Genomic DNA, 16,033 nt, shown 5'->3' on the forward strand with positions numbered 1-16,033 from the left:
CTGTTTTTACCATCAGTGTGTCATCCATGTATCCGTTTTTACCATTAGTGTGTCATCCATGTATCTGTTTTTACCATCAGTGTGTCATCCGTGTGTCCATTTTTACCATCAGTGTGTCATCCGTGTGCCCGTTTTTACCATCAGTGTGTCATCCATGTATCTGTTTTTACCATCAGTGTGTCATCCATGTATCTGTTTTTACCATCAGTGTGTCATCCGTGTGTCCATTTTTACCATCAGTGTGTCATCCATGTATCCGTTTTTACCATTAGTGTGTCATCCATGTATCTGTTTTTACCATCAGTGTGTCATCCGTGTGTCTGTTTTTACCATCAGTGTGTCATCCGTGTGCCCGTTTTTACCATCAGTGTGTCATCCATGTATCTGTTTTTACCATCAATGTGTCATCCATGTATCCGTTTTTACCATCAGTGTGTCATCCATGTATCTGTTTTTACAATCAGTGTGTCATCCATGTATCTGTTTTTACAATCAGTGTGTCATCCATGTGTCCGTTTTTACCATCAGTGTGTCATCCGTGTGCCCGTTTTTACCATCAATGTGTCATCCATGTATCCGTTTTTACCATCAGTGTGTCATTTGTGTGTCAGTTTTTACCATCAGTGTGTCATCAGTGTGTCTGTTTTTACCATCAGTGTGTTATCCGTATGTCCGTTTTTACAATCAGTGTGTCATCCATGTGTCTGTTTTTACCATCAGTGTATCATCCGTGTGTCCGTTTTTACCATCAGTGTGTTATCCGTGTGTCTGTTTTTACCATCAGTGTGTTATCCGTGTGTCCGTTTTTATCATCAGTGTGTCTTCCGTGTGTCCGTTTTTATCATCAGTGTGTCTTCCGTGTGTCCGTTTTTACCATCAGTGTGTCATCCGTGTGTCCTTTTTTACCATCAGTGTGTCATCCGTGTGTCCGTTTTTACAATCCGTGTGTCCGTTTTTACCATCAGTGTGTCATCCGTGTGTCTGTTTTTACCATCAGTGTGTCATCCATGTGTCTGTTTTTACCATCAGTGTGTCATCCGTGTGTCCTTTTTTACCATCAGTGTGTCATCCGTGTGTCCGTTTTTACAATCCGTGTGTCCGTTTTTACCATCAGTGTGTCATTCGTGTGTCCGTTTTTACAATCAGTGTGTCATCCATGTGTCTGTTTTTACCATCAGTGTGTCATCCGTGTGTCCTTTTTTACCATCAGTGTGTCATCCGTGTGTCCGTTTTTACAATCCGTGTGTCCGTTTTTACCATCAGTGTGTCATCCGTGTGTCCGTTTTTACAATCCGTGTGTCCGTTTTTACAATCAGTGTGTCATCCATGAATCTGTTTTTACCATCAGTGTGTCATCCATGTATCTGTTTTTACAATCAGTGTGTCATCCATGTATCTGTTTTTACCATCAGTGTGTCATCCATGTATCTGTTTTTACAATCAGTGTGTCATCCATGTATCTGTTTTTACCATCAGTGTGTCATCCGTGTGTCTGTTTTTACCATCAGTGTGTCATCCATGTGTCCGTTTTTACCATCAGTGTGTCATCCGTGTGTCTGTTTTTACCATCAGTGTGTCATCCATGTATCCGTTTTTACCATCAGTGTGTCATCTGTGTGTCTGTTTTTACCATCAGTGTGTTATCCATGTATCTGTTTTTACCATCAGTGTGTCATCCGTGTGTCCGTTTTTACCATCAGTGTGTCATCCGTGTGTCCGTTTTTACCATCAGTGTGTCATCTGTGTGTCTGTTTTTACCATCAATGTGTCATCCGTGAGTCTGTTTTTACCATCAGTATGTCATCCATGTATCCGTTTTTACCATCAGTGTGTCATTTGTGTGTCAGTTTTTACCATCAGTGTGTCATCCGTGTGTCCATTTTTACCATCAGTGTGTCATCTGTGTGTCCGTTTTTACCATCAGTGTGTCATCTGTGTGTCTGTTTTTACCATCAGTGTGTCATCCGTGAGTCTGTTTTTACCATCAGTATGTCATCCATGTATCCGTTTTTACCATCAGTGTGTCATTTGTGTGTCAGTTTTTACCATCAGTGTGTCATCCGTGTGTCCATTTTTACCATCAGTGTGTCATCCGTGTGTCCGTTTTTACAATCCGTGTGTCCGTTTTTACCATCAGTGTGTCATCCGTGTGTCCGTTTTTACAATCAGTGTGTCATCCATGTATCTGTTTTTACCATCAGTGTGTCATCCATGTATCTGTTTTTACAATCAGTGTCATCCATGTATCTGTTTTTACAATCAGTGTGTCATCCATGTGTCCGTTTTTACCATCAGTGTGTCATCCATGTATCTGTTTTTACAATCAGTGTCATCCATGTATCTGTTTTTACAATCAGTGTGTCATCCATGTATCTGTTTTTACCATCAGTGTGTCATCCGTGTGTCCATTTTTACCATCAGTGTGTCATCTGTGTGCCTGTTTTTACCATCAGTGTGTCATCCATGTATCCGTTTTTACCATTAGTGTGTCATCCATGTATCTGTTTTTACCATCAGTGTGTCATCCGTGTGTCCATTTTTACCATCAGTGTGTCATCCGTGTGCCCGTTTTTACCATCAGTGTGTCATCCATGTATCTGTTTTTACCATCAGTGTGTCATCCGTGTGTCCATTTTTACCATCAGTGTGTCATCCATGTATCCGTTTTTACCATTAGTGTGTCATCCATGTATCTGTTTTTACCATCAGTGTGTCATCCGTGTGTCTGTTTTTACCATCAGTGTGTCATCCGTGTGCCCGTTTTTACCATCAGTGTGTCATCCATGTATCTGTTTTTACCATCAATGTGTCATCCATGTATCCGTTTTTACCATCAGTGTGTCATCCATGTATCTGTTTTTACAATCAGTGTGTCATCCATGTATCTGTTTTTACAATCAGTGTGTCATCCATGTGTCCGTTTTTACCATCAGTGTGTCATCCGTGTGCCCGTTTTTACCATCAATGTGTCATCCATGTATCCGTTTTTACCATCAGTGTGTCATTTGTGTGTCAGTTTTTACCATCAGTGTGTCATCAGTGTGTCTGTTTTTACCATCAGTGTGTTATCCGTGTGTCCGTTTTTACCATCAGTGTGTCATCCGTGTGTCCGTTTTTACAATCAGTGTGTCATCCATGTGTCTGTTTTTACCATCAGTGTATCATCCGTGTGTCCGTTTTTACCATCAGTGTGTTATCCGTGTGTCTGTTTTTACCATCAGTGTGTTATCCGTGTGTCCGTTTTTATCATCAGTGTGTCTTCCGTGTGTCCGTTTTTATCATCAGTGTGTCTTCCGTGTGTCCGTTTTTACCATCAGTGTGTCATCCGTGTGTCCTTTTTTACCATCAGTGTGTCATCCGTGTGTCCGTTTTTACAATCCGTGTGTCCGTTTTTACCATCAGTGTGTCATCCGTGTGTCTGTTTTTACCATCAGTGTGTCATCCGTGTGTCCTTTTTTACCATCAGTGTGTCATCCGTGTGTCCGTTTTTACAATCCGTGTGTCCGTTTTTACCATCAGTGTGTCATCCGTGTGTCCGTTTTTACAATCAGTGTGTCATCCATGAATCTGTTTTTACCATCAGTGTGTCATCCATGTATCTGTTTTTACAATCAGTGTGTCATCCATGTATCTGTTTTTACCATCAGTGTGTCATCCATGTATCTGTTTTTACAATCAGTGTGTCATCCATGTATCTGTTTTTACCATCAGTGTGTCATCCGTGTGTCTGTTTTTACCATCAGTGTGTCATCCATGTGTCCGTTTTTACCATCAGTGTGTCATCCGTGTGTCTGTTTTTACCATCAGTGTGTCATCCGTGTGTCCGTTTTTACCATCAGTGTGTCATCCGTGTGTCCGTTTTTACCATCAGTGTGTCATCTGTGTGTCTGTTTTTACCATCAGTGTGTCATCCGTGAGTCTGTTTTTACCATCAGTATGTCATCCATGTATCCGTTTTTACCATCAGTGTGTCATTTGTGTGTCAGTTTTTACCATCAGTGTGTCATCCGTGTGTCCATTTTTACCATCAGTGTGTCATCCGTGTGTCCGTTTTTACAATCCGTGTGTCCGTTTTTACAATCCGTGTGTCCGTTTTTACCATCAGTGTGTCATCCGTGTGTCCGTTTTTACAATCAGTGTGTCATCCATGTATCTGTTTTTACCATCAGTGTGTCATCCATGTATCTGTTTTTACAATCAGTGTCATCCATGTATCTGTTTTTACAATCAGTGTGTCATCCATGTGTCCGTTTTTACCATCAGTGTGTCATCCATGTATCTGTTTTTACAATCAGTGTGTCATCCATGTATCTGTTTTTACAATCAGTGTGTCATCCGTGTGTCTGTTTTTACCATCAGTGTGTCATCCGTGTGCCCGTTTTTACCATCAGTGTGTCATCCATGTATCTGTTTTTACCATCAATGTGTCATCCATGTATCCGTTTTTACCATCAGTGTGTCATCCATGTATCTGTTTTTACCATCAGTGTGTCATCCGTGTGTCCATTTTTACCATCAGTGTGTCATCCATGTATCCGTTTTTACCATTAGTGTGTCATCCATGTATCTGTTTTTACCATCAGTGTGTCATCCGTGTGTCTGTTTTTACCATCAGTGTGTCATCCGTGTGCCCGTTTTTACCATCAGTGTGTCATCCATGTATCTGTTTTTACCATCAATGTGTCATCCATGTATCCGTTTTTACCATCAGTGTGTCATCCATGTATCTGTTTTTACAATCAGTGTGTCATCCATGTATCTGTTTTTACAATCAGTGTGTCATCCATGTGTCCGTTTTTACCATCAGTGTGTCATCCGTGTGCCCGTTTTTACCATCAATGTGTCATCCATGTATCCGTTTTTACCATCAGTGTGTCATTTGTGTGTCAGTTTTTACCATCAGTGTGTCATCAGTGTGTCTGTTTTTACCATCAGTGTGTTATCCGTGTGTCCGTTTTTACCATCAGTGTGTCATCCGTGTGTCCGTTTTTACAATCAGTGTGTCATCCATGTGTCTGTTTTTACCATCAGTGTATCATCCGTGTGTCCGTTTTTACCATCAGTGTGTTATCCGTGTGTCTGTTTTTACCATCAGTGTGTTATCCGTGTGTCCGTTTTTATCATCAGTGTGTCTTCCGTGTGTCCGTTTTTATCATCAGTGTGTCTTCCGTGTGTCCGTTTTTACCATCAGTGTGTCATCCGTGTGTCCTTTTTTACCATCAGTGTGTCATCCGTGTGTCCGTTTTTACAATCCGTGTGTCCGTTTTTACCATCAGTGTGTCATCCGTGTGTCTGTTTTTACCATCAGTGTGTCATCCGTGTGTCCTTTTTTACCATCAGTGTGTCATCCGTGTGTCCGTTTTTACAATCCGTGTGTCCGTTTTTACCATCAGTGTGTCATCCGTGTGTCCGTTTTTACAATCAGTGTGTCATCCATGAATCTGTTTTTACCATCAGTGTGTCATCCGTGTGTCCGTTTTTACAATCAGTGTGTCATCCATGTGTCTGTTTTTACCATCAGTGTATCATCCGTGTGTCCGTTTTTACCATCAGTGTGTTATCCGTGTGTCTGTTTTTACCATCAGTGTGTTATCCGTGTGTCCGTTTTTATCATCAGTGTGTCTTCCGTGTGTCCGTTTTTATCATCAGTGTGTCTTCCGTGTGTCCGTTTTTACCATCAGTGTGTCATCCGTGTGTCCTTTTTTACCATCAGTGTGTCATCCGTGTGTCCGTTTTTACAATCCGTGTGTCCGTTTTTACCATCAGTGTGTCATCCGTGTGTCTGTTTTTACCATCAGTGTGTCATCCGTGTGTCCTTTTTTACCATCAGTGTGTCATCCGTGTGTCCGTTTTTACAATCCGTGTGTCCGTTTTTACCATCAGTGTGTCATCCGTGTGTCTGTTTTTACCATCAGTGTGTCATCCGTGTGTCTGTTTTTACCATCAGTGTGTCATCCGTGTGTCCGTTTTTACCATCAGTGTGTCATCCGTGTGTCTGTTTTTACCATCAGTGTGTCATCCGTGTGTCCGTTTTTACCATCAGTGTGTCATCCGTGTGTCCGTTTTTACCATCAGTGTGTCATCTGTGTGTCTGTTTTTACCATCAGTGTGTCATCCGTGAGTCTGTTTTTACCATCAGTATGTCATCCATGTATCCGTTTTTACCATCAGTGTGTCATTTGTGTGTCAGTTTTTACCATCAGTGTGTCATCCGTGTGTCCATTTTTACCATCAGTGTGTCATCCGTGTGTCCGTTTTTACAATCCGTGTGTCCGTTTTTACAATCCGTGTGTCCGTTTTTACCATCAGTGTGTCATCCGTGTGTCCGTTTTTACAATCAGTGTGTCATCCATGTATCTGTTTTTACCATCAGTGTGTCATCCGGGTGTCAGTTTTTACCATCAGTGTGTCATCCATGTATCTGTTTTTACAATCAGTGTGTCATCCATGTATCTGTTTTTACAATCAGTGTGTCATCCGTGTGTCTGTTTTTACCATCAGTGTGTCATCCGTGTGCCCGTTTTTACCATCAGTGTGTCATCCATGTATCTGTTTTTACCATCAATGTGTCATCCATGTATCCGTTTTTACCATCAGTGTGTCATCCATGTATCTGTTTTTACCATCAGTGTGTCATCCGTGTGTCCATTTTTACCATCAGTGTGTCATCCATGTATCCGTTTTTACCATTAGTGTGTCATCCATGTATCTGTTTTTACCATCAGTGTGTCATCCGTGTGTCCATTTTTACCATCAGTGTGTCATCCGTGTGCCCGTTTTTACCATCAGTGTGTCATCCATGTATCTGTTTTTACCATCAGTGTGTCATCCATGTATCTGTTTTTACCATCAGTGTGTCATCCGTGTGTCCATTTTTACCATCAGTGTGTCATCCATGTATCCGTTTTTACAATCAGTGTCATCCATGTATCTGTTTTTACAATCAGTGTCATCCATGTATCTGTTTTTACAATCAGTGTGTCATCCATGTGTCCGTTTTTACCATCAGTGTGTCATCCATGTATCTGTTTTTACAATCAGTGTCATCCATGTATCTGTTTTTACAATCAGTGTGTCATCCATGTGTCCGTTTTTACCATCAGTGTGTCATCCGTGTGTCTGTTTTTACCATCAGTGTGTCATCCGTGTGCCCGTTTTTACCATCAGTGTGTCATCCATGTATCTGTTTTTACCATCAATGTGTCATCCATGTATCCGTTTTTACCATCAGTGTGTCATCCATGTATCTGTTTTTACCATCAGTGTGTCATCCGTGTGTCCATTTTTACCATCAGTGTGTCATCCATGTATCCGTTTTTACCATTAGTGTGTCATCCATGTATCTGTTTTTACCATCAGTGTGTCATCCGTGTGTCTGTTTTTACCATCAGTGTGTCATCCGTGTGCCCGTTTTTACCATCAGTGTGTCATCCATGTATCTGTTTTTACCATCAATGTGTCATCCATGTATCCGTTTTTACCATCAGTGTGTCATCCATGTATCTGTTTTTACAATCAGTGTGTCATCCATGTATCTGTTTTTACAATCAGTGTGTCATCCATGTGTCCGTTTTTACCATCAGTGTGTCATCCGTGTGCCCGTTTTTACCATCAATGTGTCATCCATGTATCCGTTTTTACCATCAGTGTGTCATTTGTGTGTCAGTTTTTACCATCAGTGTGTCATCAGTGTGTCTGTTTTTACCATCAGTGTGTTATCCGTGTGTCCGTTTTTACCATCAGTGTGTCATCCGTGTGTCCGTTTTTACAATCAGTGTGTCATCCATGTGTCTGTTTTTACCATCAGTGTATCATCCGTGTGTCCGTTTTTACCATCAGTGTGTTATCCGTGTGTCTGTTTTTACCATCAGTGTGTTATCCGTGTGTCCGTTTTTATCATCAGTGTGTCTTCCGTGTGTCCGTTTTTATCATCAGTGTGTCTTCCGTGTGTCCGTTTTTACCATCAGTGTGTCATCCGTGTGTCCTTTTTTACCATCAGTGTGTCATCCGTGTGTCCGTTTTTACAATCCGTGTGTCCGTTTTTACCATCAGTGTGTCATCCGTGTGTCTGTTTTTACCATCAGTGTGTCATCCGTGTGTCCTTTTTTACCATCAGTGTGTCATCCGTGTGTCCGTTTTTACAATCCGTGTGTCCGTTTTTACCATCAGTGTGTCATCCGTGTGTCCGTTTTTACAATCAGTGTGTCATCCATGAATCTGTTTTTACCATCAGTGTGTCATCCATGTATCTGTTTTTACAATCAGTGTGTCATCCATGTATCTGTTTTTACCATCAGTGTGTCATCCGTGTGTCTGTTTTTACCATCAGTGTGTCATCCATGTGTCCGTTTTTACCATCAGTGTGTCATCCGTGTGTCTGTTTTTACCATCAGTGTGTCATCCATGTATCCGTTTTTACCATCAGTGTGTCATCTGTGTGTCTGTTTTTACCATCAGTGTGTTATCCATGTATCTGTTTTTACCATCAGTGTGTCATCCGTGTGTCTGTTTTTAGCATCAGTGTGTTATCCGTATGTCCATTTTTACCATCAGTGTGTCATCCATGTATCTGTTTTTACAATCAGTGTGTCATCCATGTATCTGTTTTTACCATCACTGTGTCATCCATGTATCTGTTTTTACCATCAGTGTGTCATCCATGTATCTGTTTTTACCATCAGTGTGTCATCCATGTATCTGTTTTTACCATCAGTGTGTCATCCGTGTGCCCGTTTTTACCATCAGTGTGTCATCCATGTATCTGTTTTTACCATCAGTGTGTCATCCATGTATCTGTTTTTACCATCAGTGTGTCATCCGTGTGCCCGTTTTTACCATCAGTGTGTCATCCATGTGTCCGTTTTTACCATCAGTGTGTCATCCGTGTGCCCGTTTTTACCATCAGTGTGTCATCCATGTATCCGTTTTTACCATTAGTATGTCATCCATGTATCTGTTTTTACCATCAGTGTGTCATCCGTGTGTCCGTTTTTACAATCCGTGTGTCCGTTTTTACAATCCGTGTGTCCGTTTTTACCATCAGTGTGTCATCCGTGTGTCCGTTTTTACAATCCGTGTGTCCGTTTTTACAATCCGTGTGTCCGTTTTTACCATCAGTGTGTCATCCGTGTGTCCGTTTTTACAATCCGTGTGTCCGTTTTTACCATCAGTGTGTCATCTGTGTGTCCATTTTTACAATCCGTGTGTCCGTTTTTACCATCAGTGTGTCATCCGTGTGTCCGTTTTTACAATCCGTGTGTCCGTTTTTACCATCAGTGTGTCATCTGTGTGTCCGTTTTTACAATCCGTGTGTCCGTTTTTACCATCAGTATGTCCGTTTTTATCAGTGTGTCATCTGTGTGTCCATTTTTACAATCCGTGTGTCCGTTTTTACCATCAGTGTGTCATCTGTGTGTCCATTTTTACAATCCGTGTGTCCGTTTTTACCATCAGTGTGTCATCCGTGTGTCCGTTTTTACAATCCGTGTGTCCGTTTTTACCATCAGTGTGTCATCTGTGTGTCCGTTTTTACAATCCGTGTGTCCGTTTTTACCATCAGTGTGTCATCCGTGTGTCCATTTTTACCATCCGTATGTCCGTTTTTATCATCAGTGTGTCATCAGTTCACGGAGGGATAAAGATATAAATAAATTATACAGACAGCACACGGACAACATCCTGATGCCATCTGTGTGATGTGTGTGTTTTTTGCGGATCCACAGACTTGTATTGGTCCTTATCATCTGTGCTACCCCCAAGAAACAGACATGTCTCCGTGTTTTGCATAGACACACACTCCATGACAAAATCCGAACATGTGAATAGTACTAGAATTTATAATGGGTGAAGGTTGTATCTGGGAAAAAAAGGGGATAGAACACTTATGTGCAACATGTATGTCTGAATGAGGCCTAAGGCTGTTTTCACATGACTGTGAAACACAGATCATACTTGAATAGGAATACACGGTTGATTCTACTGACAGATTCCCTTTTTGATGGATTTTGCTAAAAAAAAAAAAAGACCAATCTCATCAAGAATAGAGAGCTTAGCAGTAGTTTACTGTCATGGGATACACAGTTTAGATAATATATCAGAATACACAATGATTTTGGTGAACATCATACCTTTATTTATGTAAAAATAATTACCTTGCTATTTCTAACCAGAGGGAAGGGGTTCCGTTCATGGAGCAATACTGCCATCTAGTGCTGCAAACATGGATGGTACGTGCATATTTTTTTAGTTTATATTTCTACAGAAGACATTTTCTCACCTGACATTCAATAACACCATTCTCCACCTGCTGCAGGATGTGGCCGACTAACTCCAAAGCTTCATCATCTTCTGACACATACTCTTGATATCCTCCCTGAAATACATTGATTTACTTTGATTATATTGAATATATACTACAGTGGCTCAGTGGTTAGAATTGTAGCCTGGCAGTTTTGGGGTCCTGGGTTCAAATCCCACCAAGGACAACATCTGCAAGGAGTTTGTATGTTTTCCCCATGTCTGTATGGGTTTCTTCCCACACTCCAAAGACATGCTGATAGGGAATTAATTGTGCTATGTAAGTTAGTAAAATAAATACTATAATAACTTTACACTACAATAGTATAGTGCATTTTTAAATTATAGGGATTGTTATGAAAAATATAATACTATATACTGTATCTACATAGTATAAGTTTATAAACAGCCTTTCTATTGAGCCCAGACAACAGCTGGGTGCTTTTGTGTCATCTTTTGAACAATCAGTGGGAGTTTCACCACTCAGTCACAGCACTTATATGGGAATTCAGCATATGAAAAAAATATTGAAAATGACAGTCACACTTTAACTTATGCTCATCTGATAAAACTCATGGTCACTTCAGTGATTCTTTGAGACTTTGTAATCTGTTCTGCATTATTCTGTATCCTGTTCTGTACAGGTTAATCACCTGTTGCTGCTTCAGTACCGAACTTTGCTACCTTCTCCTGTCTTTTTCCCTTTGCAATAAACTTTGCCAAGTTTCTCGAGTAATCCAGTATTACACCAGTGACTCGCACGCCTTCTGAGTCAGTCTCAACAATCAGTAAAGTGTTATTTTGTCTCATCTCTCCTGTACCGACCCGGCTCGTTTACCCATTCTGTCTGACCTCTCTGCTCCTGACCTCGGCGTTGTATTCTGAACCTGTGCTGCCTGCCCCGATATTGGACCGTCTGACTACGCTTCTGTCTCATCCTCCTGTACCTCGTACCCATGCAGACCCCGTGACTGCCCTGGAGTGGTGCAAGGTAATTATCTGCAACCCAGCCTATCCTCACCCTCAGAGGCTCCTGTGAATATGCGGTAGTCACTTAGTTATGCCCCTCCAGGTTGAGCCCAGCCCATGGCACAGTTGGTCCACACCCACCAACGTTACATTTTGCGAACTCCCCTGATATTATCACACTAGGCCTTTTAGGGCCAACTCAAGCAGAGGCCAAGTGCTTGGGTATTAAGTATCATTGTCCAAGTTTTTCTAGAGTTTGCTTCTCATTAACTTGTCTCAGATCCCACCAGGTGTTTATCATTACTTCTGCTAAGCCTGACTTTCATGCTACAACCAGCATTATTTCCAAGCAGAGTATCACTTAATATGTGTTGTTCCCATTTACTACACAGCAATCAAGTTAACAGCTTCTCAAAACTGTTCGTGGTGCTGTTCACACCAAGCCTCTACACTCAAGGTAATGAATCTCTTCAAGCGAGCCTCCAGTTTGCCTATACCTTACTGTTATCCTGTGGTTAACCATTTCCTTGCTACAACTTACAGTTTGCATGTATTACTGTTATTAACAATTGCCCATTACTAGATAGAATGTACTCCTCTGTCATTCCTGTGATTAATTGCATCCTTGCTGTAAGATACTAGATTGCATATACATCTCTGTATTCCTGTGAATAACTGCATTCCTGTTGGAAGATAAGTTTCCTATACAGTTAATATTCTTGTGTGTATCTGCACACCTAGGTCATCTTAATCTGATGCTGGCTGCTCCAGCTATTATCCTGTATACCCTGCTGTTCTGGTCCTCGCTGATTCACATGTAGTATGTCAAGATCCACTTCATTGCACCATCGCATCTGGTCTTTGCTGCTCACCCAGATCTATGGCTTAAAGAATCCTTCTCACTAAGTGAGCCTTTAACAGCTCAATATCTATCTGTTTTTAGGTTATAGGAAGTTTCGCCCGCAGCAATTTGCCCCAATCTGTTCGCACCCAGGTACATTTCACCCACACACATTTCGTCCCTATCATTTCGCCCCCAGGAAGATTCGCCCCCGCACGTTTCGCCCCCAGACGGGACGAACTGGGGGCGATATATGCGGGGGTGAGATGTGCGGGGTCAAAACGTTCTGGGGGCCAAATGCTGGGGACGAAATGTGCGGGGGCGAAATGTACCCGGGGGCGAATTGCTGGGGGCGAAACATCCAATTCCCCTGTTTTTAAAACATCTTGAACAACCTCTTCAAGGCAACATCAGAGTATCTCTGTTTTGGAGGGGAATATTTAATGCCAAGAATGGCTTGGATTCACTCAGAATAAAACAGGTAAACCTTTCTAAAACAAAACTATTTCATTGTGACTAAATTTACACTATACAGCTAGATGTGGCCATAAGAATATCTTTTCCAGTCTTTTGTACATACCTTCACCGAAGAAGAAAACCCCTTTATATGTGAGCCTCTAAGGAAAAACATTTTAAGCCATTCTTCTATATTCTCCATTATACTCATATCGGAAGTGCTTTTATTAAGTGGTGGATTAAAGGCAACTTCACTATTAATCAATTCAACATCAATGCTAAGGGCAGGTGAAAACTATGGAAGGAAAAAAGAATGCAGTTACACCATCATCTAACGATAATCTAGCAAATCATGTCCACTTTTATTCCTTATAATGCGATATGAGACTTGTTTAGTGACCTTTCAGAGACAAATACCCGGCAATTATACGATCACCAAGCCCTATAGAAGCATCTGGAAAAAATAAAAATTCGGGGGGAAAAAATAAAAAAATCTGATTTTTTTTCATATAAAATACTAGATAGATAACAAAAAAAACAAAGACATCATATACATATTAGGTAACATGAACAGTAAATATAAATATATATAAACACTTAATGCTTTTTTCTGTATTTGCGTTGCAAATTTTTTTTATCTAAATTTATATAAACTACACAGTTTTGTCCTCCAAAACAGTGCTAGGAAATAATACAATGTAGACAAACAACTCACGTACTCCCACCATTATATCTTCCTCCAATCACCAAACCAACACACATTTTTTTAAACTTTTTTAAACTTAAACTTGAGCTCATTTGCTAGACCCCCACTTCTCTGCTTCTTGCTCTGGCGTATAATGGAAGGCATGCTCTGTCTGCACCAAACTCTCCTAAATCCATGACTGCTTCATTTCTTAGAACCTAACCTTACTAGGCCTAAGTAAAGCATGGCTGACACTCCCTGTCTAGCTACAAAAATATTGGAGATATCAGTCTTCTCGTCTGATAACTGTTCCTTCAACCCTATTCCATCCTTTTCCAACCTCACTCTCCCTTTTTTCAAGTACACTCTGTCAGTATTTAATCTCCTTATAGCCTCAAGTTGCCATCATCTATCTATCACCAGGCCTTGCCACCACCTTTATTGACCACTTTACTACCTGGCTGCTCCACTTTTACATAAATTCATGTCCTCACCTTCACCATGAGTGACGTCATCATTCCCGCTGACACATGCCACTCATCAGCCTTCAATCTGGTGGCTCTTACGTTCTCTTTTTGTCTCTCACAATGGTCATACACAGCCACCCTCAAAGAAGGACAAACTCCTTACCTCATCTTTATCCACCTCTGTTCCATACCTAACTTTTCCAACCCACCTCTTTTACTGCACAGTATGCACAATTATGAGGCAAGTGAGTATTTTGAACATATCATTTTTATGCATATTTTCCAACTTCAAGCTGAATAAACGAGTGCTTATAGGTGTGAAGCAGATTCAGGTGATGTGTATATGTATAATGAGGGACAGTTTGGCATTTGGATATCAAAGAAGAATCAAATGTGAAATGACCATGAACCCATTATCCTCCAGTGCTGCCATATTCCAGAACTGCAACCTCTCTGCATTGCCCAGAAGTTCAAGCTCTTCAGTGCTCATAGACACGGCCAAGGTAAGGAAGACTGAAACTCGACCACCACTGAACAAGATGCATACATTGAAATGTCAAGACTGGTAAAAGAAATATCTGAAGACAGATGTTTAAAAGGTTTTATGGACTGATGAGATGTAAGTGACCTTTGATGGACCAGATGGAGGGGTATGTGCCTGGATTAGTAATGGGCACAGACTTCTACTTCGGTTCAGAAGCCAGCAAGGTGAAGATGGGTACTGCTATGGGCTGGTATCATTAAAGATGAGCTACATGGACCCTTTTGAGTTGAAGATGAATTCAAAATAAACTCCCAAACCTACTGCCAATTGTTAGAAGATACTTTCTTCAAGCAGTGGTACAGAAAAAGTCTGCATCTTTCAAGAAAACCATGATTTTTATGCAAGACAATGATCCATCGCATGCATAGAAGAATAATGACAAGGCCCTCTTCCTCATCTGACCTAAACCCTATCAAGAACTTTTGGGCCCTTCTTAAATAGGAGATTTACAGTGAAGGAAAACAATACACCTCTCTGAACAGTAATTGTCAAAAAAGGGGAAGCCTCAAATGCCCATATTGAAATAGAATAACAAGCTTTATTAATTACACAAATAGATATACATAATAAAAACAAAAAAATTCATTAAGGGAGAGGGGTACAGCAGGGGTGGGCTGCAACTTATGACATAGAACGCCAAACCCACTACTTCCGGCGCACCTCCCAGCCGATGCGAGCACTGTTCCCAGCTGCTTCATTGAACCTCACACCATATATAAGGACCATGGATTGCCTCATACTCACACCTCCAGGAAGAAGCTATTGCGAAACATGTGTTGGGGTTTCGGTTATTATTCTTTCTAACTACTGTACTTGCTTTGGCCACTAATAGTGTCCAATAATTCTGCACATACAGTGGTGGCCAAAAGTATTGGCACCCCTGCAATACTGTCAGATTGGTATTATTATCTTCATTTAATTTGTCTTCAATGAAAAAACACAAAAAGAATTGTCCTAAAGCCAAATTGGAAATAATTCCACACCAAACCTAAAAAAGGGGGTGGACAAAAGTATTTGCACTGTTTGAAAAATCATGTGATGCTTCTCTAATTCGTGTAATTAACAGCACCTGTAACTTACCTGTGGCACCTAACAGGTGTTGGCAATAACTAAATCACACTTGCAGCCAGTTAACATGGATTAAAGTTGACTCAACCTCTGTCCTGTGTCCTTGTGTGTACCACATTGAGCATGGAGAAAAGAAAGAAGACCAAAGAACTGTCTGAGGACTTGAGAAACCAAATTGTGAGGAAGCATGAGCAATCTCAAGGCTACAAGTCCATCTCCAAAGACCTGAATGTTCCTGTGTCTTCCGTGCGCAGTGTCATCAAGAAGTTTAAACCCCATGGCACTGTGGCTAACCTCCCTAGATGTGGACGGAAAAGAAAAATGGACGAGAGATTTCAACGCAAGATTGTGCGGATGGTGGATAAAGAACCTCAACTAACGTCCTAACAAGTTCAAGCTGCCCTGCAGTCCAAGGGTACAACAGTGTCAACCCGTACTATCTGTCGGCGTCTGAATGAAAAGGGACTGTATGGTAGGATACCCAGGAAGACCTCACTTCTTACCCCGAGACATAAAAAAGCCAGGCTGGAGTTTGCCAAAACTTACCTGAGAAAGCCTAAAACGTTTTGGAAGAATGTTCTCTGGTCAGATGAGACAAAAGTAGAGCTTTTTGGGAAAAAGCATCAACATAGAATGTACAGGAAAAAAAAAGAGGCATTCAAAGAAAAGAACACGGTCCCTACAGTCAAACATGGCGGAGGTTCCCT

General features: G+C 41.1%; 1 protein-coding gene across 1 annotated transcript in view; it reads right to left on the bottom strand.

Moving 5' to 3' along the window:
- LOC141213014 (uncharacterized) overlaps positions 1-16,033 on the bottom strand; it is a 903,379-nt gene that overhangs the window by 763,454 nt on the left and 123,892 nt on the right. The window contains 2 exon segments of the mRNA XM_073665145.1: positions 10,277-10,372; positions 12,687-12,857. Coding sequence (XP_073521246.1) covers positions 10,277-10,372; positions 12,687-12,857 — 267 coding nt within the window.

This window comes from Phyllobates terribilis, unplaced genomic scaffold (assembly GCF_046119375.1).
Source record: "Phyllobates terribilis strain yellow unplaced genomic scaffold, ASM4611937v1 Scaffold_2__4_contigs__length_985480577, whole genome shotgun sequence".
Taxonomy (NCBI): Eukaryota; Metazoa; Chordata; class Amphibia; order Anura; family Dendrobatidae; genus Phyllobates; species Phyllobates terribilis.